The sequence below is a fragment of the Coregonus clupeaformis genome, chromosome 28 (assembly GCF_020615455.1).
Source record: "Coregonus clupeaformis isolate EN_2021a chromosome 28, ASM2061545v1, whole genome shotgun sequence".
NCBI classification, from domain to species: Eukaryota; Metazoa; Chordata; class Actinopteri; order Salmoniformes; family Salmonidae; genus Coregonus; species Coregonus clupeaformis.
The window spans coordinates 14,136,885-14,159,384 of record NC_059219.1 but is presented as its reverse complement, the minus strand read 5'-3'; the positions used below and the strand labels follow the sequence as shown (position 1 = coordinate 14,159,384).

Genomic DNA, 22,500 nt, shown 5'->3' with positions numbered 1-22,500 from the left:
TCTGAGGGTACTAATTGAGTCAAATATAAAACAGTCGCGGACCAGTGACAGTCTGTGTTTTAATCTAATCTAATTCTCCCCAGAGTTTCAAGGTAACCGTGCTAACTTTCCCCAGAGAGTTTCAAGGTAACCGTGCTAACTTTCCCCAGAGAGTTTCAAGGTAACTGTGCTAAGTTTCCCCAGAGAGTTCCAAGATAACCGTGCTAACTTTCCCCAGAGAGTTTCAAGGTAACCGTGCTAACTTTCCCCGGAGAGTTTCAAGGTAACCGTGCTAACTTTCCCCAGAGAGTTTCAAGGTAACCGTGCTAACTTTCCCCAGAGAGTTCCAAGGTAACCGTGCTAACTTTCCCCAGAGTTTCAAGGTAACCGTGCTATGTTTCCCCAGAGAGTTAAGGTAACCGTGCTAAGTTTACCCAGAGAGTTTCAAGGTAACCGTGCTAAGTTTCCCCAGAGAGTTTCAAGGTAACCGTGCTAAGTTTCCCCAGAGAGTTAAGGTAACCGTGCTAAGTTTCCCCAGAGAGTTTCAAGGTAACCATGCTAAGTTTCCCCAGAGAGTTTCAAGGTAACCGTGCTAACTTTCCCCAGAGAGTTTCAAGGTAACGTGCTAACTTTCCCCAGAGAGTTAAGGTAACCGTGCTAAGTTTCCCCAGAGAGTTCCAAGGTAACCGTGCTAACTTTCCCCAGAGAGTTTCAAGGTAACCGTGCTAAGTTTCCCCAGAGAGTTTCAAGGTAACCGTGCTAACTTTCCCCAGAGAGTTTCAAGGTAACCGTGCTAAGTTTCCCCAGAGAGTTTCAAGTTAACCGTGCTAACTTTCCCCAGAGAGTTTCAAGGTAACCGTGCTAACTTTCCCCAGAGACTCAGACTCCTGGCCTTCCTGCTGCTCCACACTCTACATTCCTCTACACTTCACTCATCAGGCTCTTATTTGCATTTTTAAACAGCATCTAACTTTCCCCAAGGAGAAATGTATTCATCCACAAATACTGCATCCTTCCCTCTGTGAGAGAAGCACACGACACGCTGACGCAACAAGAGCTCAGCACTCTATCGGCAAAACAGCTCTGTAACTGCTCTCCACTGGAAACCACAAGCCCTGAGAGTAGGAACTACAAAGCACCGATGTGAGATGGGAAATGTAGTTTATTTAATGAGATTGAGGGGGATGAGAATGAGAGGAATGTTATGGCAAACCAAAGCAACATTATTTCCTTATTTTTGGAACATGCTTTTTGGAGTATGCAGAACTACATATTACCAAAATGGGATATTGGGAAATGTAGTCTTTATGCTATACGTCTTGACAGATGTTTTTAGAAACTATAAATACCATGGGAAGAGACAATTGCTTAAAGATTATTGTTTTGAATTTGAACCCATTAAAAATCATAAATTGCTTAAAATGCTTAGTATAAATGTATCAGTTTCACTTAGTGTAAAAAGATTTGACAGCAATACCATATAAAATTCTAGTCCGTTTTTGATGTCCCAATACCTTGGCATCGGGTCTATGAACTGACATATAAAACAACAAATGACACATCAATTAATTAATTTTAATGTAAGCTATTATATAAAATACTCAATATATGGGGCATTGAACAGCCAGCCTTGTGTAGACATGAGGAAACAGAATCAACACAACATATTTTCTGGTCCCGTCCATCGGTGGCTTGCTTTTGGAGTCAGGTTCAGGAATGGTTGTTATGTCATAACTACAACTACAACCTTATCAATATGGATAATGTAGCTAGTTTGACCATATTGTCAGTGTTAAGCAAGCTAGCTAACTTCATTATTAGCAACGTCAGTTTATCAAGCTAGCTAAAATCTTATCTGGTTGAAGCATTGTTCCGACCAAAAAGCACATGAATGAAACAAAGTCTTATTTCCGACATCACAACTAGGAAAAAGGATGTTCCGCCGAGCACGTGAATGTGGCATTACACCTACAATAAGAAGGTGGGATATTATGGGCATGATGGGAAGTGTAGTCTTTCTGCCCTACCTCTGCAACCCATGTCCTCTCCAGCTCTCTCTGTGAGTCGGCCTGTTTGTAGTAGAGGATGAGCGTCTCGCGGCAAGAGGGCGAGGGCGAGCGCAGACTGGCACAGTCCCGCACGGAGAAACGCAGCGTCACAAAGACCCGTGGTGCCGAGAAGCGGAAGAGGAAGGGCGTGGCCAGCCAGTTGTCCTGAAGACGGGGGTTCTGGTTGACGTTGCAGACCTCGAAGGTCCGGATGAGTTTCCCCCGGTCATCCAGGACACTGACCTCATCCCACTGAAAGAGAGAGAGAGGGGGTGAGAGAGGAGAAGACAGAGAGAGCGTTATTACTTTAAGGATCACTGTATGGGACTTTATAGGTTATCCTAGAGGTTGGATAGGTTAAGTCCAAGAAGCATTGTACTTTTAGCTTGATGATGGGTCATTATCAGTATCACTGCACCATCTGAAACTCCCTCTTCATCTGTGTATGCTGTGTGTGTTTGAAATGTGATCTCACTTAAAGTGAGAGGACGAATAAGCAGGAGTAGTCATAAAAAAAACAGTACAAAGACTCACAGGCAATACTTTTTTAATGTACATTGTAATACAGTACTAGGACATAAGAAAAGCATTCTTCATTCTAAAATCTGATCAACTGATAAGTACTAAAACAAAAATTATCTATCGCAGGAAGAAATATCAACACATTGAATAAGGCATATTGCTGTGATTCCCTGTGACTGAGTTCCCTGTTCACTCAGTCAGACTTGATGGTAGAGATGATAAGTGGAGCTGAGTTATCACCATGAGTATTCATGCCTGTTGAGAATAATGGGTAGAGTCTGTCAGTGAAGGTGTAGCCAGTGAAAGAGTAGATATGAGACCTGGCCTCCACATCATAAAAGGAGACCTCACCCTCCTCATAATCCACAAACACCCCCACCTTCTGGGGCTTCTCTCTCAGGGAGAGGTTCACCCAAGGCCCAGCGTAAGCCTTGTATTCATTTATATTCCACTGCCCCACAGTCCAGTATCCATCTACAGGACTCGGTGATACATCACAAACCTTCCTGTTGATGGACTCACTAGCCACTCCTAAAATCCATCTAGACTTCCCCTTCACCTGCACCTCATAGTAGAATCTCCCTGAAGAGAACCCCTCCTTCCCTAAAACACGGGGATTTTCAACAAATCTCTTTCGGTTGGCAGGGAGATTCTGCATTATGTATCCATTTCTCACTTGTTTCCCGTCCTCAGCCAAGATGAGGACTGGATGTACTGTATCAGGGTCCAGAGTCACATCCACTGCACACTGCTGTATCCTCTTCAGATCAGCAACACACACATTTTCAATCTCTTTACCGAGTGTCTCCTCCAGCTGAGACATAACTCTTCTCAGAGTCCCCACACCCACACTGCTGTGAACACTGATCTCAGACCAGTTCTTGGTAGGTGGAAGGGTAGTACAGACGGATGGGGACCTCTGGAGAAAGATTAACTGGTCGTCAATATCTGAGAGCTGCTCCAGCTCAGTGCTTCTCCTCTTTAGCTCAGTGATTTCCTGCTCCACCTCTTCAATAAGCCCTTCAGCCCGCTTCTCTGCTGCTTTCTGCTTCTCCTCAACCACCTCAATGAGCTCAGCCTGGCTTCTCTCAATGGAGCGCACTAGAGCAGTAAAGATCTGCACGCTGTCTGCTATCTCTCTCTTTGCATCTATCTTGCTGAGCTCTACTGCCTGTTTGATCTCCTTAACCTTCAGCAGTTTCTCCTGGATCATCTTCTGAACTTTACCCTTAGTCTTCCTCATCTGAGCCTTCCTCTCTCCATACTCTTCCTCTATGGGGACAGTCTTGTGAGACTTGTGGTCTCCCTCAGTGCAGAACTGACACACACACATCTGATCACTCTTACAGAACAGCTCCATGGGTCTTTCATGCTTCTTACACACCCGGTCTTCCAGGTTCTCCACAGGGTCGATCAGCTTGTGTTTCTTGAAAGACGCCAGTATCTGATGAGGCTCCAGGTGAGTCTCACAATAAGAGGCCAGACACACCAGGCAGGACTTCAGGGCCATGAGCTTAGTATCAGTGCAGACATCACATGGCACTTCTCCAGATTTGACGAGGGTTGTGGTTTGGGTTTGTCTTGGGGTGATGGGTGTGGCTTCAACTGGAGCCAACTTCTTGAGCTGAGCAGCCATTTCAGAAATGAAAGTGTTGACACGAAGCTCAGGTCTTCTGTCAAATGTATCCTTACACATTGGACACTGGCACAGGTCAGTGCTGTCCCAGTATCCTCTGATACAGGCCTTGCAGTAGTTGTGTCCACATGGGATGGAGACTGGCTCCGTGAACACATCCAGACAGATAGAGCACTGGAACTGCTCTTCAGACAGGAGAATACTGGAGGAAGCCATTGCTGTAAACAGACCAAAGAAAATAATATATATGATTGAAATATATTGTTTTATCATTCTATTGTTTTCTTTCTCTGTTATTTATTTATTAAACAAAAATGTATTCTGAGTGTTAATATGGGTTCATGATATAAAACAATTTCTATACACTGTTTATCACCTCACATCTTGCCTAAAACATCAGACTGTTACCATGGTTATCCTATGGCTATTCAGTCTGAATGAAGTCGCCCTAAAAAGATGCAAGAGTCTCTACAATCCAGAATGTTAAATAAGCAGAATGTTGAATAAAATTATATTTAAAACGTACTTTAACAGTTGTCCATGCTGTTGGTGCTTTTGATGGTAGGGGATGGAGATAAAATGTCCACAGGAAAGTATTGTTAACCCAACTTTTTGGGGAGCCGGTCTGTATACAGTATGGCTCAATCGGTTTGTATTTCCAGTATGCATTTTCAATCTCCTGATGCATTGCAATTGATGCACAATATGTTAACAATAGCTGAACGTTGTCGACCGAAGCTGTTTCCTCGCAATCAGCTGGAAGTGCTTGCCTGTTACTGCAAATTAAAAGTCGGCTATGTTCAGTCTGTGGTTCGGTTACGCTCAGCCATTGTTCACATATTGCGCAAGTGTTTACGTTGTGTGCGAATTGCATCAGTATTGAAACTACAAACCCCTGACAGAACCATACCGACCAACGTACTGAAAGTCGGGCTAGTAACACTTCCCTGTGGGTATTGTGTCTCCAGATTACCTCTGGCATAAGGACACAATCAGTGGACAACAGGTAAAGTAAGTCCAAATGAAATGTATTCAACATTCTGAGTTGTAATGGGACTATTTTGAAATGTTGAGCCAACATGTTAGAGATGAGAGTCTGCATTCACACAAGCAGCCCAGTTCTGATATGTTTTTTTCACAATTTGGTCTTTTGACCTATCACATCAGATCTTTTCACATCAGATCTTTTTCAGAGCTGATCTGATTGGTCAAAAGATTAATTAGTGAAAAAATATCAGAATTGGGCTGCCTGTGTGAACACAGCCTGTCTTCCACTCTGATTCTAAAAGGGACTAGGTCTACTTCACATCAAGCTTTTAGAAAGAAAAGTTACAATATAATTATCTTTCCTTCTCTCTCTCTGTTACTCTCTACTCACCTCAATGTGTGTTGACTGTTTGTTCTCTTCTTACGATCAGGAAAATGTTCCAGTGACTGGAGACTACAGAAGTTGTAGCTGTGTGGATAGATTCTATAATGTGTAATAGATCAATCCTATTTATAGATTCTATAATGTGTAATAGATCAATCCTATTTAACATTCAAGTTTCCAGTTTAGTTTCACTTTAGCAAAGTGAAGTTCTTAAGCCCCTCCCTACCTACTGTTTACTGACTGCAGGGCAGAAACTCTGCTCTTAAAGGAATAGAGTCCATATTTAACGGCTTAGATCTCCCATTCTGTTCAGTCCATCGTCTCCATAACACTGTGAGCTGTTAATGTACTGGTCTTACTGTGTAAATATATACTTTTGAAATGATCTATTCGATACGTTAGTTCATAACTTTATTGGACGTTATGGGACCTTGAATGGAATATAATCCAAAGCACATGGAGTGTTCTCTTTAATGGGTCTTTATCAGTAACACATACACTGAGTGTACAAAACATTAACACCTTCCTAATATTGAGTTGCACCCCCTTTTGCCCTCAGAACAGCCTCAATTCGTTGGGGCATGGACTCTACAAGGTGTCAAAAGCGTTCCACAGGGATGCTGGCCCATGTTGACTCCAATGCTTCCCACAGATGTCCTTTGGGTGGTGGACCATTCTTGATACCCACAGGAACCTGTTGAGCATGAAAAACAGACTAGCCTATAGCCTATGTTCTGTTCAGTTTGAGAAGGAGAGCGGGAAGTTGAGAAGGAGGACCGGAGGTCAACTTTGGTAGTTTGTTACTGCTATAATAGATTTAATTAAAAACAATATGTTTCTTTCCCATGACTTCTTTCCCATGATGTAGGCCTATTTATTTTAGTTATTGACCTCACAATAAGCCAGATTCAAGTAACTTACATTGTGGTGCTGAAACTTGAAGCAGCAGCTGCGGCACAATCAATCGGAAATGGACAGCTGATTGTGCTGAATGCAGGCAAATTCGAGAAGGCATAATTAATTTCAACAATCTTCATTTTAATTAGTTTTAATACTAACAACAAGAGGGCCAGTGGTGGAAAAAGTACCCAATTGTCATACTTGAGTAAAAGTAAAGATACCTTAATAGAAAATGACTCAAGTAAAAGTAAAAGTCACTCAGCAAAATACTACTTGAGTAAAAGTCTAAAAGTATTTGGTTTTAAATATACTTAAGCATCAAAAGTAAATATACTGTAATTGCTAAAATGTACTTAAGTAATATTATTGTTTTTTATTTATTTACGGATAGCCAGGGGCACACTCCAACAGAAATGTTCTCTTGATAATTGCGCAAATTGGACCATTTTCCTGTTATGCTAAGCATTCAAAATGTAACAAGTACTTTAGGGTGTCAGGGAAAATGTATGGAGTTAAAAGTACATTATTTTCTTTAGGAATGTAGTGAAGTAAAAGTAAAAGTAGTCAAAAATATAAATAGTAAAGTACAGTACAGATACCCCCAAAAACTACTTAAGTAGTACTTGAAAGTATTTTTTACTTAAGTAGTTTACACAACTGAAGAGGGCTTTGCGTTGGATCCTATTTTTTCCTATTTAAGAAATAAGAGGTAGGCTTACCTGTTTGACAAACGAAAGTAGGCTATAGTCTGCTTTATCCATAGATTTGTCAGTCAATTCCTCTGTCACTATCAATTGATTAAGCTATTCACTTTCTGTACAATAGAATATGTTTAAACCCAGACAGCTTTTAGGGAAACACTTGTGACCTTCTCTCGTTGGGTTAAGCTACAGAAGAAGACTAGCCAGCAGTTAGCTTCTATTTTTCTTCATCGGTAGGCCCAATCTGTCTGGGGTGGAAAGGTAGGCCTAACTTTTGAAAGTACCATGCTCAGATTCCTAATGATGTCTCAGATTTAATTATTAGCAGTTTCGTTGAAAACAAAACACATTTATTTGGCATTAGAGAAATATTATAAGATGAACCTATAGGCCTATATTTCTTAGCCTGTAATTTTGGTAATTTGTGTGGTATAAAAAAATATACTGCTAATATGTAAAATTACGTAGAATTGCATGAATAGTTTATAAAAGGCAATTTTTCTGTCGGATCTGCAAATACAATGATAGATTCATGCAATGCTTTTACCATAAAGGAGATCTTTCCACCGCTAGTCTTGTCCACGGTGGTCTGCAGACCTACAGTTGAAGTCGGAAGTTTACATACACTTAGGTTGGAGTCATTAAAACTCGTTTTTCAACCACTCCACAAATGTATTGTTAACAAACTATAGTTTTGGCAAGTCGGTTAGGACATCTACTTTGTGCATGACACAAGTAATCTTTCCAACAATTGTTTACAGACAGATTATTTCACTTATAATTCACTGTATCACAATTCCAGTGGATCAGAAGTTTTCATACACTAAGTTGACTGTGCCTTTAAACAGCTTGGAAAATTCCAGAAAATGATGTCATGGCTTTAGAAGCTTCTGATAGGCTAATTGACATCATTTGAGTCAATTGGAGGTATACGTGTGGATGTATTTCAAGGCCTACCTTCAAATTCAGTGCCTCTTTGCTTGACATCATGGGAAAATCAAAAGAAATCAGCCAAGACCTCAGATTTTTTTTTTTTACCTCCACAAGTCTGGTTCATCCTTGGGAGCAATTTACAAAAGCCTGAAGGCACCATGTTCATCTGTACAAACAATAGTACACAAGTATCAACACCATGGGACCACGCAGCCGTCATACCACTCAGGAAGGAGACGCGTTCTGTCTCCTAGAGATGAACGTACTTTGGTGCGAAAAGTGCAAATCAATCCCAGAACAACAGCAAAGGACCTTGTGAAGATGCTGGAGGAAACAGGTACAAAAGTATCTATATCCACAGTAAAACGAGTCCTATATATCGACATAACCTGAAAGGCCGCTCAGCAAGGAAGAAGCCACTGCTCCAAAACCGCCATTAAAAAGCCAGACTACAGTTTGCAACTGCACATGGGGACAAAGATCGTACTTTTTGGAGAAATGTCCTCTGGTCTGATTAAACAAAAATAGAACTGCTTGGCCATAATGAACATCGATATGTTTGGAGGAAAAAGGGAGCACTTGCAAGCCGAAGAACACCAGCCAAACCGTGAAGAACGGGGGTGGCAACATCATGCTGTGGGGGTGCTTTGCTGCAGGAGGGACTGGTGCACTTCACAAAATAGATGGCATCATGAGGAAGGAAAATTATGAGGATATATTGAAGCAACATCTCAAGACATCAGTCAGGAAGTTAAAGCTTGGTCGCAAATGGGTCTTCCAAATGGACAATGACCCCAAGCATACTTCCAAAGTTGTGGCAAAATGGCTTAAGGACAACAAAGTCAAGGTATTGGAGTGGCCATCACAAAGCCCTGACCTCAATCCTATAGAACATTTGTGGGCAGAACTGAAAAAGCGTGTGCGAGCAAGGAGGCCTACAAACCTGACTCAGTTACACCAGCTCTGTCAGGAGGAATGGGCCAAAATTCACCCAACTTATTGTGGGAAGCTTGTGGAAGGCTACCTGAAACGTTTGACCGAAGTTAAACAATTTAAAGGCAATGCTACCAAATACTAATTGAGTGTATGTACACTTCTGACCCATTGGGAATGTGATGAAAGAAATAAAAGCTGAAATAAATCATTCTCTCTACTATTATTCAGACATTTCATATTCTTAAAATAAATGGTGATCCTAACTGACCTAAGACAGGGAATTTTTACTACGATTAAATGTCAGAAATTGTGAAACACTGAGTTTAAATGTATTTGGCTAAGGTGTATGTAAACTTCCGACTTCAACTGTATAACATTCTGTCCTGCAGCCCAGTTGCCATGTAATGCTCACAGGACGAAGAACAGTTTCTAAAACTGCATACCTAATGCTCTGGTCAGTCCAAGAAGTGAGGGTAAACAGTAGACATGTTCTCTGCTATACACTTTGTTTTCATTATTATTTAGTGTATAGAGGAGGGGTCACTTGTTTTTTTTCAAGGGTTCAGGGAGGGTTTGGGGGGGATAAAGTAATCTGAGTTATTGTTGAGTTGTAAATTGTAATTGCTTATGCATCGCCATTGCTAGCAACTAGCCAAACTAAATATTTTCTATGCCTCATGCATTGCAGTTATGTTTATGCTTGAGGTGGAAGAATATTAATGTCCTTTGATTATTGGAGTCATTCTATATAGTGTTTTGCGGCAGCTTATTGCGGCAGTTCATAACATTCAGGTTTCCATTAGATTCACTTCAGCAAAGTCACATTACTATGCCCCTCCCTGCTCAGTACTGTTTACTGAGAGAGAGAGAGAGAGAGAGAGAGAGAGAGAGAGAGAGAGAGAGAGATGCATGGCAATACTGCATCAGCCAGAATTCTGCAAATAATATCCTCTGTGTACAACGTAAAATACCAAATAATGCATGCAGAGCAGAATTACGCCAATACCCGCTAATTATCAAAATCCAGAAAAGAGATGTTAAATTCAACCACCTAAAAGGAAGCGATTCCCAAACCTTCCATAACAAAGCCATCACCTACAGAGAGATTAACCTGGAGAAGAGTCCCCTAAGCAAGCTGGTCCTGGGGCTCTGTTCACAAACACAAACAGACCCTACAGAGCCCCAGGACAGCAACATAATTCGACCCAACCAAATCATGAGAAAACTTAAAAACAATTACTTGACAGATTGGAAAGAATTAACAAAAAAAACGGAACAAACTAGAATGTTATTTGGCCCTAAACAAAGAGTACACAGTGACAGAATACCTGACCACTGTGACTGACCCAGAATTAAGGAAAGCTTTGACTATGTACAGACTCAGTGAGCATAGCCTTGCTATTGAGAAAGGCTGCAGTAGGCAGACCTGGCCCTCAAGAGAAGACAGGCTATGTGCACACTGCCCACAAAATGAGGTGGAAACTGAGCTGCACTTCCTAACCTCCTGCCAAATGTATGACCATATTAGAGACACATACTTCCCTCAGATTACACAGACCCACAAAGAATTTGAAAACATATCCAATTTTGATAAACTCCCATATCTATTGAGTGAAATACCACAGTGTGCAATCAAGGCAGCAAGATATGTGACCTGTTGCCTCAAGAAAAGGGCAACCAGTGAAGAAGAAACACCATTGTAAATACAACCCATATTTATGTTTATTTATTTTCCCTTTTGTACTTTAACTATTTGCACATCGTTATAACACAGTATATAGACATAATATGACATTTGAAATGTCTTTATTCTTTTGGAACTTTTGTGAGTGTAATGTTTACTGTTAATTTTTTATTGTTTATTTCACTTTTGTTTATTATCTATTTCACTTGCTTTGGCAATGTAAACATAGGTTTCTCATGCTAATAAAGCCCTTAAATTTAATTTAATTGGAGAGAGAGAAAGAGAAAGAGAGAGAGAGAGAGAGAGAGAGAGAGAGAGAGAGAGAGAGAGAGAGAGAGAGAGAGAGAGAGAGAGAGAGAGAGAGAGAGAGAGAGAGAGAGAGAGAGAGAGAGAGAGAGTGTGTGGCATGGTGTTATAAGTCATGAGACCGTATAAAACACAGTTGTATTTTTTTCATGTTGAAAATGTTCTCAGAACACTTTTAGCATGGTCTGTTCATTATGTTAGGTGATAACTACAGGGGTTTATTGGACCTTGAGTGGAATGTCATCCAAAGAATTGTTCTCTGTTAGCTAGGTGATAAGTTATTGTTAGCATCACATTTAACTAGCTCTCTGCCTCTCTGTGCTGTGTGTTTGACATTTGATGCCCTATTCAGACAGTGAGATGAGGAATAAGGGGCATGTATGCATAGTTTGTAAATCAGAGGGAAAAATGGCACATGATACAACTTTTACATTTTCATTGTAATATACAGTGTTATGATATCAGAGAAGATTTCATCATAATATAATGTAATAAACTGATAACATATTCTCTAATGAATGCACACATATAAACACAGTCATATTGTGCATATTCTTTGTGTCTGTGTGACTGAATTCCCTGTTCACTAAACTCAGTCAGACTTGATGGGAGAGATGATAAGAGGAGTTGTGTTGGAAGGTTGATAGCCTGTAGAGAAGAATGGGTAGAGTCTCTCGGTGAAGGTGCAGCCAGTGTACGAGTAGATATGAGACCTGGCCTCCACATTGTAAAAGGAGACCTGGCCCTCCTCATAATCCACAAACACCCCCACATTCTGGGGCTTCACTCTCAGGGAGAGGGGGACATCAGGCCCAGTGCAAACCTCATACTCATCCCCATTATCCAGCCTCAAAGCCCAGTATCCATTTGCAAGACTCAGTGGATTCACCCCCTTCCTGTTGATGGACTCTCTAGCCATTCCTAAACACCACGAAGTCCTCCCTTTCACCTGAACTTCATAGTAGAATCTCCCTGAGGAGAACCCATCCTTTCCTAAAACACGGGTATGATAATCAAACCTCTTTGGGTTGGGAGGGAGATTCTGATTTTTGTCTCCATATCTCACTTGTTTCCTGTCCTTAGACAGGATAAGTTTGGTATACGCTGTTTCAGGGTCCAGATTCACATCCACTGTACACTGCTGTATCCTCTTCAGATCAGCAACACACACATTTTCAATCTCTTTACCGAGTGTCTCCTCCAGCTGAGACATAACTCTTCTCAGAGTCCCCACACCCACACTGCTATGAACACAGATCTCAGACCAGTTCTTGGTGTGTGGAAGGGTGGTACAGAGAGATGGGGAGCTCTGAAGGAGGAGGAGGTGGTCCTCAATATCTGACAGCTGCTCCAGCTCAGTGCTTCCTCTCTTTAGCTCAGTGATTTCCTGCTCCAGCTCTTCAATGAGCCCTTCAGCCCGCTTCTCTGCTGCTTTCTGCTTCTCCTCAACCACCTCAATGAGCTCAGCCTGGCTTCTCTCAATGGAGCGCACTAGAGCAGTAAAGATCTGCATGCTGTCTGCTATCTCTCTCTTTGCATCTATCTTGCTGAGCTCTACTGCCTGTTTGATCTCCTTAACCTTCAGCAGTTTCTCCTGGATCATCTTCTGAACTTTACCCTTAGTCTTCCTCATCTGAGCCTTCCTCTCTCCATACTCTTCCTCTATGGGGACAGTCTTGTGAGACTTGTGGTCTGTCTCAGTGCAGAACTGACACACACACATCTGATCACTCTTACAGAACAGCTCCATGGGTCTCTCATGCTTCTTACACACACACCCTGTCTTCCAGGTTCTCCACAGGGTTGATCAGCTTGTGTTTCTTGAAAGACGCCAGTATCTGATGAGGCTCCAGGTGAGTCTCACAATAAGAGGCCAGACACACCAGGCAGGACTTCAGGGCCATGAGCTTAGTATCAGTGCAGACATCACATGGCACTTCTCCAGATTTGACGAGGGTTGTGGTTTGGGTTTGTCTTGGGGTGATGGGTGTGGCTTCAACTGGAGCCAACTTCTTGAGCTGAGCAGCCATTTCAGAAATGAAAGTGTTGACACGAAGCTCAGGTCTTCTGTCAAATTTCTCCTTACACATTGGACACTGGCACAGGTCAGTGCTGTCCCAGTATCCTCTGATACAGGCCTTGCAGTAGTTGTGTCCACATGGGATGGAGACTGGCTCAGTGAACACATCCAGACAGATAGAGCACTGGAACTGCTCTTCAGCCAGGACAATGCTGGAGGAAGCCATTGCTGAAACAGACCAAAGAAAATATAATTTATGAAAGTCTCTGAAATGTAATTCAATATATATTTTTTAATCATTCTCCTATTTTATATATATTTTTTTATTCAAACAGACATGTCCTCTCAGTGTCAACAACACACTATTTATCACATCACATCAAGGTTTTTATCATAATATTCTCTCTACTTTCTTTCTACTCACCTAAACATGTGTTGACTGTTGCTTTTTTTCCGCTGATCAGGAAAAGGATTTTAAAAAATGACTGTAGACTACAGTAGGTGCAGCTGTATATATAGATTCTTGAAGTATAAAAGATTGATCCTGTTCTTAACGTTCAGGTTTCTAGTTTAGTGTTTCACTTCAGCCAAGTGAAGTTCCTAAGCCCCTCCCTACCTACAGTTTACTGACTGCAGGGCAGAAACTCTGCTCTTAAAGGAATATAATCCATATACAGTTTAGATCACCCATTCTTGTCAGTCCATCTTCTCTATAACACACTGTGAGCTGTTCATGTACTGGTCTCACTGTGTAAATACTGTGTAAATACTTTTTAAATGATCTATTCAATACATTAGTTCATTACTTTATTGGACTTTATGGAACCTTAAATTAAATGTATTCCAAAGTCCAAGCAGTGTTCTCTTTAATGGGTCATTATCAGTATAACAGACACCACCTTCTCCCTTTGTGTGCTGTCTGTTTGTGTTTGAAATCAGATGTGCTCTACAGAATGTGAGGAGGAATAAGGGGTATGTATGAGTAGCTATAAATCCTGCAGGAAACAAAGAAAGTGGCACATGGTCAAAGACAAAACATTTTTAGGTCCCGCTTTAAATGAAGCTCAGATTGTAAAGGCTTCATAAAGCCTTCATAAAGCCTTCAGAAACACTACATAAATGTGTTACAGATCATCTATAACTGTACGTCATACTTTATAAAGGGTTCCTAAATGTGGCATAACTGTGTGACATAATCACCAATGTCAAATGTGACATAACCCACTATGTCAAAAATGACATAAACCTGTGCTTTATAAAGGGTGGCATAAGCACCTCTTAATAAAGGACATTTTAAATCATATTAAATTGAGGCTTCACAAAGCATTTATAAACCTGTTAAGCATCTTGGTAGAGCATTGCAACACCAGGATAGTGGGTTCGATTCATTGTCGAGTAATAGTGAAGACATCAAAACTATGAAATAACACATGTTAAATCATGTAGTAACCAAAAAAGTGTTAAACAAATCAACATGTATTTTATATTTGAGATTCTTCAAATAGCCACCCTTTGCCTTGATGACAGCTTTGCACACTCTTGGCATTTTCTCAACCAGCTTCACCTGGAATGCTTTTCCAACAGTCTTGAAGGAGTTCTACATGATTCCATATTTGTTATTTCATAGTTTTGATGTCTTCACTATTATTCTACAATATAGAAAATAGTAAAAATAAAGAAAAACCCTTGAATGAGTAGGTGTTCTAAAACTTTTGACCGGTAGTGTATATTATATTACTCTAAAACATTTCTAGGATGGCCAAACCTCTTTCCCTCTTGGGTCACAGGAGGTTGATGGAACTTTAATTGGGGAGGACGGGCTCGTGGTAATGGCTGGAACGGAATAAGTTGAATGGCATCAAATACATCAAACACACGGTTTGATGCCATTCCATATGCTCCGTTCCAGCCATTATTATTAGCCGTTCTCCCCTCAGCAGCCTCCACTGTCTTGGGTGCATAGTCAATATTGGATTTGACCTCAACCTTCCCCCAAAATGCTGTGCTACAGGATGACACACACTCTAAAGTGCAGTAATGCACAGCAAAAAACGCTGGTAGGGCCTTTTAAAATCAAATCACTTCTGTGTTTTTTCTCCAAATGTCGTTTTCTCTGTTTTGTTTTTCCAGGTTTTGGATTTCCCAATTCTTGGGGGTTTTCATACCTTTTTCACACTTTTTTCTTTATGGAAAAACAACAACATTTTATTTTATGTGTTCATAACAATGCTTAAACCAAATCAGAGGATAACTTTTGAGGTCTGGAAAAAATCTAAGAAATGTATATTTTTTAGTGTAGTTGCTCTTTAATTCAGTGAGCATGCCCTGCAATGTTGTTTGGTTAGCAGGAAGTGCACATGTGATGATTATGTATTCCATATACTGTGATTCGCATTGTGGCCGCCATTAGAATGGGTGCAGTAAAAGGCCAGCAACACTCCGTATTAATCAGAGCCCCATGACATGGCACCATATATACATTCTACAGAACTTATTGAGGATTCCCTACAGTGCTTTTACCGTGGCATGCAGAATAGTTCTTGCCAATATATATTCCATATACAGTGATTTGCATTGGGGGCATTTATTTGACCTTGGAACATGTTTTAAAACCCATATTTAATGCAAATGTCACTTAAATCATGTGAACAAATATTAATCATTGTTAATGTTTAGACAATTACTTTTCATATATCATGAATAAATAGAGGTTATTGACACGTTTCTACTATTACGTGGGGGACTTTTATTTTGAAATCTTTCGACATTCCGTGACCCGGAAGTAATTTTTTGTGTCGCTAACGAGACACTGATCATATGATGAGTTCGTGAATCATATGACTGCTTCTGGTGCCACTGGACAGCGAAAATACGCAAATTAACCTTTATTTATTGTAATTTTAATTCGTTTGTAGTAGTTGAGTTAGATTACATACTGTAGCTACCTCAATCGTTATTTCAAATAATTTTGGTTACTTCACAGCAATTGTGCTAGCAAGCAGGTACAGCTAAATAAAAATCCCCCTAGATATAGCCACATCATGAGATTTGTAAATGAAAGAGGAATATAATAACACGAATCTAATGGTGTTTCCAATCTCCCCATTTAGAGTTTCTGGCGAGATGGTGTGACAAGCATTTCCTAACAAACCTGCTAACTTTCTTTGTTACTTTTAAACTGAAACTGACAGCGTTTTAAATACGTTGCAGATATGAAACAAACAGACAATCATAATATAAGTCCAAAATATCAAATTACCAGTTTATGCTATAAAACCAACTTTATAAGGGTTTTTTAAAAATAGGTTATATTTGACTCAACATTTCATGACATACACTAAGGCATTGCTGGCAGAATAGTTGGATGTAGTTCAATGCATGATTCATATAATTCACCAATACATTTCTTGGTAGTCCAACAAATATTGCTATCAACTTGTAAATCACAGCTGGCCTGGTACATTGTTTGCTGCCTCCATTCGGGATGTACTGTTTCAGTTTCAATGACTCAATATTTTTGGACAAAAACAGACGAATGCAGTGGCGGCTCCTGAAAAAATTCTCAGGGGGGGGCAATTTTTCTGATGATTTAGGTGACCTACACACATTAAAAAAAAGATATGTCCAGCAACAACATGAAGACAGGGGCAGCATATAAGTCAATGCCAGAAGCATTTATTGACTGATCTCAAAAGTGTTGGCTTACAAAAGCAAAATAAGTTATCACAGTAAAAATAATCAAGGGTGTTCTTTCACATTCCTCAACACTGCATAAACAATATGCATTTCCATAAACAAATGAAATATCAGCTGAAAATACAGCATCTTGGTATTTGTTCAGATTGCAGGATCAACAAGAGCTTTTACCACATTTTTTGCCTCATGGTTGAATTGGAAATATGTGCACCTGAGCATAATTCACAACAAGCAAGCAGGAGCTTTTGATAGAGGCTACTGAAAACATTGATGCAAGTTATTGGTAATAAGAATTTTTATAGACTTCCATATTCTGCCCTCTTGTATAGATTTGTGAAAATGAACAGTGATAGACATTTTGCCTGAAAACAGAATTTGAAAATAATTTCTAGAAAAGGTAAACACAGCTATCTGTATGGCTTTGTAAAATGAACAACCATATTCTGGCCAATTGTATAGATTTGTAAATATGAACAACCATATTCTGGCCAATTGTATAGATTTGTAAAAATGAACATGAACAGATTTTTTATTTTATTTACTTTTTTTAAAATGAAAAATAACTATTTTAAACAACATCAACTGTGAACTGATTTGGGCGTGTGTGTGTTAAAGAGACAGACAGGGAGGGACAAAGAGAGAGAGAGGCTACATTACTTGTACTGAAACTGTTCTCTTCTCTCTTTCAATGCAGCAAAGCGGTCAATTACTTTCTCATTGAAATCAGGCATGCTGAGGACTAGTTCCCTCTCCATGGAAAGCATGGCCAGTGCATTCAGACGTTCCTGGCCCATTGAATTTCGCAGGAATGTCTTAACTCGTGTCAAAGTTGAGAAACATCTCTCAGCTTCAGCTGTTGTCATGGGAGTAGTTATGAGGATGTTCAACAGAGTCACAGTCTCAGAGAACGTCTCCTGGAGGTTGTAGCTCATGAGAACCTGGTACAGTGCCAGTGCACCACAGTTTGACTTTCTCGTCGTCGGCAAAAAGACCGTTCAGTCTCTCCAAAAGCACACTGGCGATTGAGACTGAGGTTGATTCCGAGATGGGAAGGAACTCAAAAAAGCGCTCCTGCACTTTGTGGTTGCTATCTATGTACCCCAGCACAAGCACCAGCTGTGTCTGTGTAGAAACGTCCGTGGTCTCGTCAGCTTGGATAGCTACGAAGTTCGCCGACTTCACCTCCTCCACAATATGTTCCCTCATGACCGCTTAGCATACACTCCAGTAGCCTCGTTTTGAATGGTCTTTGATGTGAACTTCTTTCAAAGAGACAATCGAGTTGCACTGAACGCTAGCCAACTTTTTGATAGTAGTACGTGAATTGATTGACGCTGCTACCCGCTCTTTTCTTAGTTACGTTCATGGTTATGTTACGTATGACGAAAGCGCGTAAGTGCAAGCCCTCAGAAACCCATAGAGATTGTATTGAAAGCTCTGTTATTTGAAAAAAAGATTTTACATGAGAGGCTATGACAGACTTCTGGGGCGATTTTCAACCTGACTGAAATCGCCCCAAAAGGGGCGGGGCCATTTGAAGCACGACTTTAGCCTGATTGGACATTTAGTGGCAGATCAGACGTCTAGATTAGAACACTGATAACTACTGTTGCCGTGATATAATTGATTAGAAAAAAAATCCCTTCCTTTTCCCGTTTGGCAGTGCGTCGCCCATATCGCCCTAATGAACACACCGCCCCTGGACGAATGTAAGAAAGGCTGGGAATGTCAATACAATCAAACTAGCAAGGGCAATGATCACAAGTCAGTCATAACGTGGCTAATAGGCTAGCGTATCTATTTATGTAGTAAGCTAAAAACACGGAGCCTAACGTTAGCTAGATAGCTGCTAGGAGGATGTCATGTCATGTCATTGGAGGAGTGGAGGAGTGGATGAGTGACTGACTTTTTCACTTCATATCGTTTTTCTGTGGCTATACACAACTAGAGATTCAGGTGTCATTTGGTTAGCTAGCAAGGACTTGAACGACTGTTATCCAGTTAGCATATCTCTTGCGTTTGCAAATTCACTCTGGCTATCTACTCCGATTTCAGAGTCTGTGTGCCAGAGCGCAGAATAACTGATGGATTTAGGAAAGCGGGACACCCGCTGAATATGAACGGTTTCAGTAAACATAGGCAAAACATTTTTTATAGTTAGTCACAAACGCTTTAGTTATCATGTAAACAGCTCTGCTAGGGCAAGTAAAATGGTTGGAGTGAGGTGTTATCTCATTTGTGAGTGGAAGTAACTAGCTAGCAAGCTAGCCAACTTTAGCCAGTTAGCTTGGGTGCTTGGTTGGGACAGGCATGCAGTGGCAGGCAAGCTGCAGAAGGAGGAGTAGACTACAATTCTCCATCGTTTATCAGTGCAATTTTGAAGGCCAACTAGCTGAAACAATTTGAGAGGGTTTATCTCATGTTCCTTCGTTAGATTTGAGCTCATCTTGCTCTGGCTAGCATTAGTTGTTGATCTTGTTGTTGTTGATGTGCATAACTTAGGGAGAGAGACCCTACCTTTTCATGGTTGTTTGATAAATAGGACTGTAAAGTTCCCAAATGTAAGAGGACTCCGGTGGTATTGACATATTTGCAGAAATCCATTCAATCAATCAATCAATTTTATTTTATATAGCCCTTCAGTACATCAGCTAATATCTCGAAGTGCTGTACAGAAACCCAGCCTAAAACCCCAAACAGCTAGTAATGCAGGTGTAGAAGCACGGTGGCTAGAAAAACTCCCTAGAAAGGTGTATTTTTGTGGCTTTTGGTGAATGCGTTCGAATGATCTAAAGTCACGCTGTTGCAACTGCCTATAAATGCACTGTCCAGTTCAAAGTGAATGATGGCAGGCCTGTGTGGCAAATGGTTTGTTTACATAAAGACCTACTGTAGATCTGATTGGCTATGGCGCACCGGTCTGCGTAGACTCCGGTCCTGGACGAGACATATGTTTTTATTAGGTTTTATTTACTGCAGTGTCTATTAATTGTCCGAACGCACGGCAGCTTTCCCACTCTATATTGCTATAGAATTTTCACAAAAGCCTTAATATACGTAATTCCCAAACATTCTAAGAATTTATGAAAACGTGAAAATGCACCATATCTAAGTGCCCGCTTGTCAGAAAATGAATTTAAAAGTGTCATATACTTCCTGGGAGTGTATATGAACAGATTGTAATACGATTTCATGTTGCTAAAATGTTGTCAGTTCCACATTAAGGTTGGAACCAACATGCAGTACCTCCAGCAGGCAGAGCGGCAAGAACCATTAGTCCGCGAGCTCAGGGTGAAGCTACACTATTCACAGCCCTGTGTAATGTTCAATGTGATTGCATTGCTGGACTTTTTGAAACTTAATGTATTTGTATTGTTTAAAAAAAATTACAATAAAAGGTAATGTATGGTTTAAACATGTCTTTAATGTTTATTTGTTTTAGCTGTTAGTGATAATTCCCTAAGTGTTAATCCATTTGTTTTTACATCATTAAGCCTTTATTCATGTGTTATGAATGACCAAAGGTGTCTGACTTCATAGTAAGTACAGCGTCATATGATATAAGGCATTTATGTATGTGTTATAAATGACCAAAGGTGTCTGACTTTAAAGTAAGTACAGTGTCATGCAATATAGAGTCTTTATGGATGTGTTATCAATGACCGAAAGTGTCTCACTTCAAACTAAGTATTATAGGATACAGCATAAAGTGTCAATAAATAGGTTATTAACGTTCTGCTGATTTATGAAGGTTCTCTCATGATCCACAGGTTACTGTAGGTTGTGAGAGATATCTAAATGGTTTGATGGACCTGCAAAGCTTGTATTTGCATGTGTGTGGGTCAGAACCAAGATGATTTGGAGTAGCCCAACCTGAGACTACCACACCAGGTATTCCTCTTCTGTTCCTATGCTGGAGACCAGGGCTTGATTACAACCTGTTAACAATGGTGCCAACATTTTGTGGATGATCTTTCATCGGGGGAGTGGTTGAATGTGTCAAAGACCTGACTGGGCCCAGCACCGCGCAGTATGGCTAGTTTTTGTTGTGTGCATGTTTGTGGACTGAGGAACATATAACTTGGTTCCAGATGAAAGCCACTTTCAATTTATGTTGGGGACTTTCATCAAGGTAAGTGTTTCTTGGTGTAATGTTGTCCCCAGGCTATTGCACACACAGCACATGTAAGCCTGGGATATCATCTATTGAAAGTTGACCTTAGTGGGAGTGACCATAAAATTCTATAGGAGTGACCTGAGTAAAGTATTTGTCATTGCCACTAGTTAACAAAGTCAAAAAGTCATAATTATGGCTAAACCCTGCCCAATTCCACAATTTATCTAATTAAAATGTGATTTTAAACCTAACCCTAACTAATGATGGCCAAGTTTGATACGTTGGTCCACCAGACCTTCCGAGCATTTGGGCGGAAGTGTCTGGGAATGACTTCACTTTAGAGTGTATGCCACCCTCAGTGGTGTAAAGTACTTAAGTAAAAATACTTTAAAGTACTACTTAAGTAGTTTTTTTGGGGTATCTGTACTTTACTATTTATATTTTTGCCAACTTTAACTTCACTACATTCCTAAAGAAAGTAATGTACTTTTTACTCCGTAGATTTTCCCTGACACCCAAAAGTACTCGTTACATTTTGATAGGAAAATGATCCAATTCACACACTTATCAAGAGAACATCCCTGGTCATCTCTACTGCCTCTGATCTGGCAGACTCATTAAACACAAATGCTTCATTTGTAAATTATGTCTGAGTGTTGGAACGTACCCCTGGCTATCCGTCAATAAAAAATTAAATAAAATTGTGCCGTCTGGTTTGCTTCATATAAGGAATTTGAAATGATTTATACTTTTACTTTTGATACATTAAGTATATTTAAAATCAAATACTTTTAGACTTTTACTCAAGTAGTATTTTACTGGGTGACTTTCACTTTTACTTGAGTCATTTTCTATTAAGGTATCTTTACTTTTACTCAAGTATGACAATTGAGTACTTTCTCCACCACTGGCCTTCCTTCAGCACAACATGTCACCCTTTTATAAAGCACATGTTTATATCATATTCGACATAGTGGGTTATGTCACATTTGACATTGGTGTTTATTTTGCACTGTTATGCCACATTTATGAACCCTTTATAAAGCAGGACATATGGTCATACATGCTTTGTAACACATTTATGTAGTGCTTATGAAGGCATTTTGAAAGCTTTATGAAGCCTTTATAAGCTGAACGTCATTTAAAGTGGGACCAATTTGGTCAACATCATAGAATATTAACATTTGACATTGTAAAATCTTATCAATGACAGTATGCCAGCTTATTCTCTATTAAAATTAAACATATCAACAAATAAAAATTGACAGGTTTCTTTGCTTCCTTATGACTGATTTCCCTGTTCACTAAACTCAGTCAGACTTGATGGGACAGATGATTAGTGGAGCTGAGTTATCACCAGAAGGATTTGTGCCTGCAGAGAACAGTGGGTATAGTTTCGCAGTGAAGGTGCAGCCAGTGTAAGAGTAGATATGAGACCTGGCCTCCACATCATAAAAGGAGACCTCACCCTCCTCATAATCCACAAACACCCCCACCTTCTGGGGCTTCTCTCTCAGGGAGAGGGGGGCTCTATCAGCACCAGCAATATACTTCATATCCACCAGCCCCACAGTCCAGTATCCATTTACAAGACTCAGTGAATTATCCCCCATCCTGTTGATGGACTCTCTAGCCACTCCTAAAGCCCAG

At 40.3% G+C, this 22,500-nt stretch overlaps 3 protein-coding genes and 1 pseudogene across 4 annotated transcripts in view; all 4 read right to left on the bottom strand.

The window, feature by feature from the left end:
* The window catches only part of LOC121543004 (ephrin type-B receptor 5-like), a 74,947-nt gene that overhangs the window by 27,456 nt on the left and 24,991 nt on the right, over positions 1–22,500 (bottom strand). For both annotated transcript variants that reach the window (XM_041852675.2, XM_045208605.1), the window contains exon 3: positions 2,007–2,279. In XM_041852675.2, the coding sequence (XP_041708609.2) occupies positions 2,007–2,279 (273 nt within the window). The remainder of the gene's footprint in view (positions 1–2,006; positions 2,280–22,500) is intronic.
* On the bottom strand, positions 2,558–5,760 carry LOC121542966 (zinc finger protein RFP-like). Its single transcript, XM_041852630.2, has 2 exons — positions 5,564–5,760; positions 2,558–4,403 (listed from the first exon to the last, which is right to left on the bottom strand). Exon 2 carries the CDS (start codon positions 4,399–4,401, stop codon positions 2,743–2,745), a length of 1,659 nt encoding a protein of 552 aa, XP_041708564.2. The 5' UTR covers positions 4,402–4,403; positions 5,564–5,760; the 3' UTR covers positions 2,558–2,742.
* LOC123482127 lies at positions 11,066–13,612 on the bottom strand (annotated as a pseudogene).
* LOC121542967 (E3 ubiquitin-protein ligase TRIM11-like) overlaps positions 21,917–22,500 on the bottom strand; it is a 2,353-nt gene continuing 1,769 nt past the window's right edge. The window contains exon 2 of the mRNA XM_041852631.2: positions 21,917–22,500. This exon is cut by the window's right edge and continues 1,312 nt beyond it. Within this exon, the coding sequence (XP_041708565.2) occupies positions 22,161–22,500 (340 nt within the window). The 3' untranslated portion in view covers positions 21,917–22,160.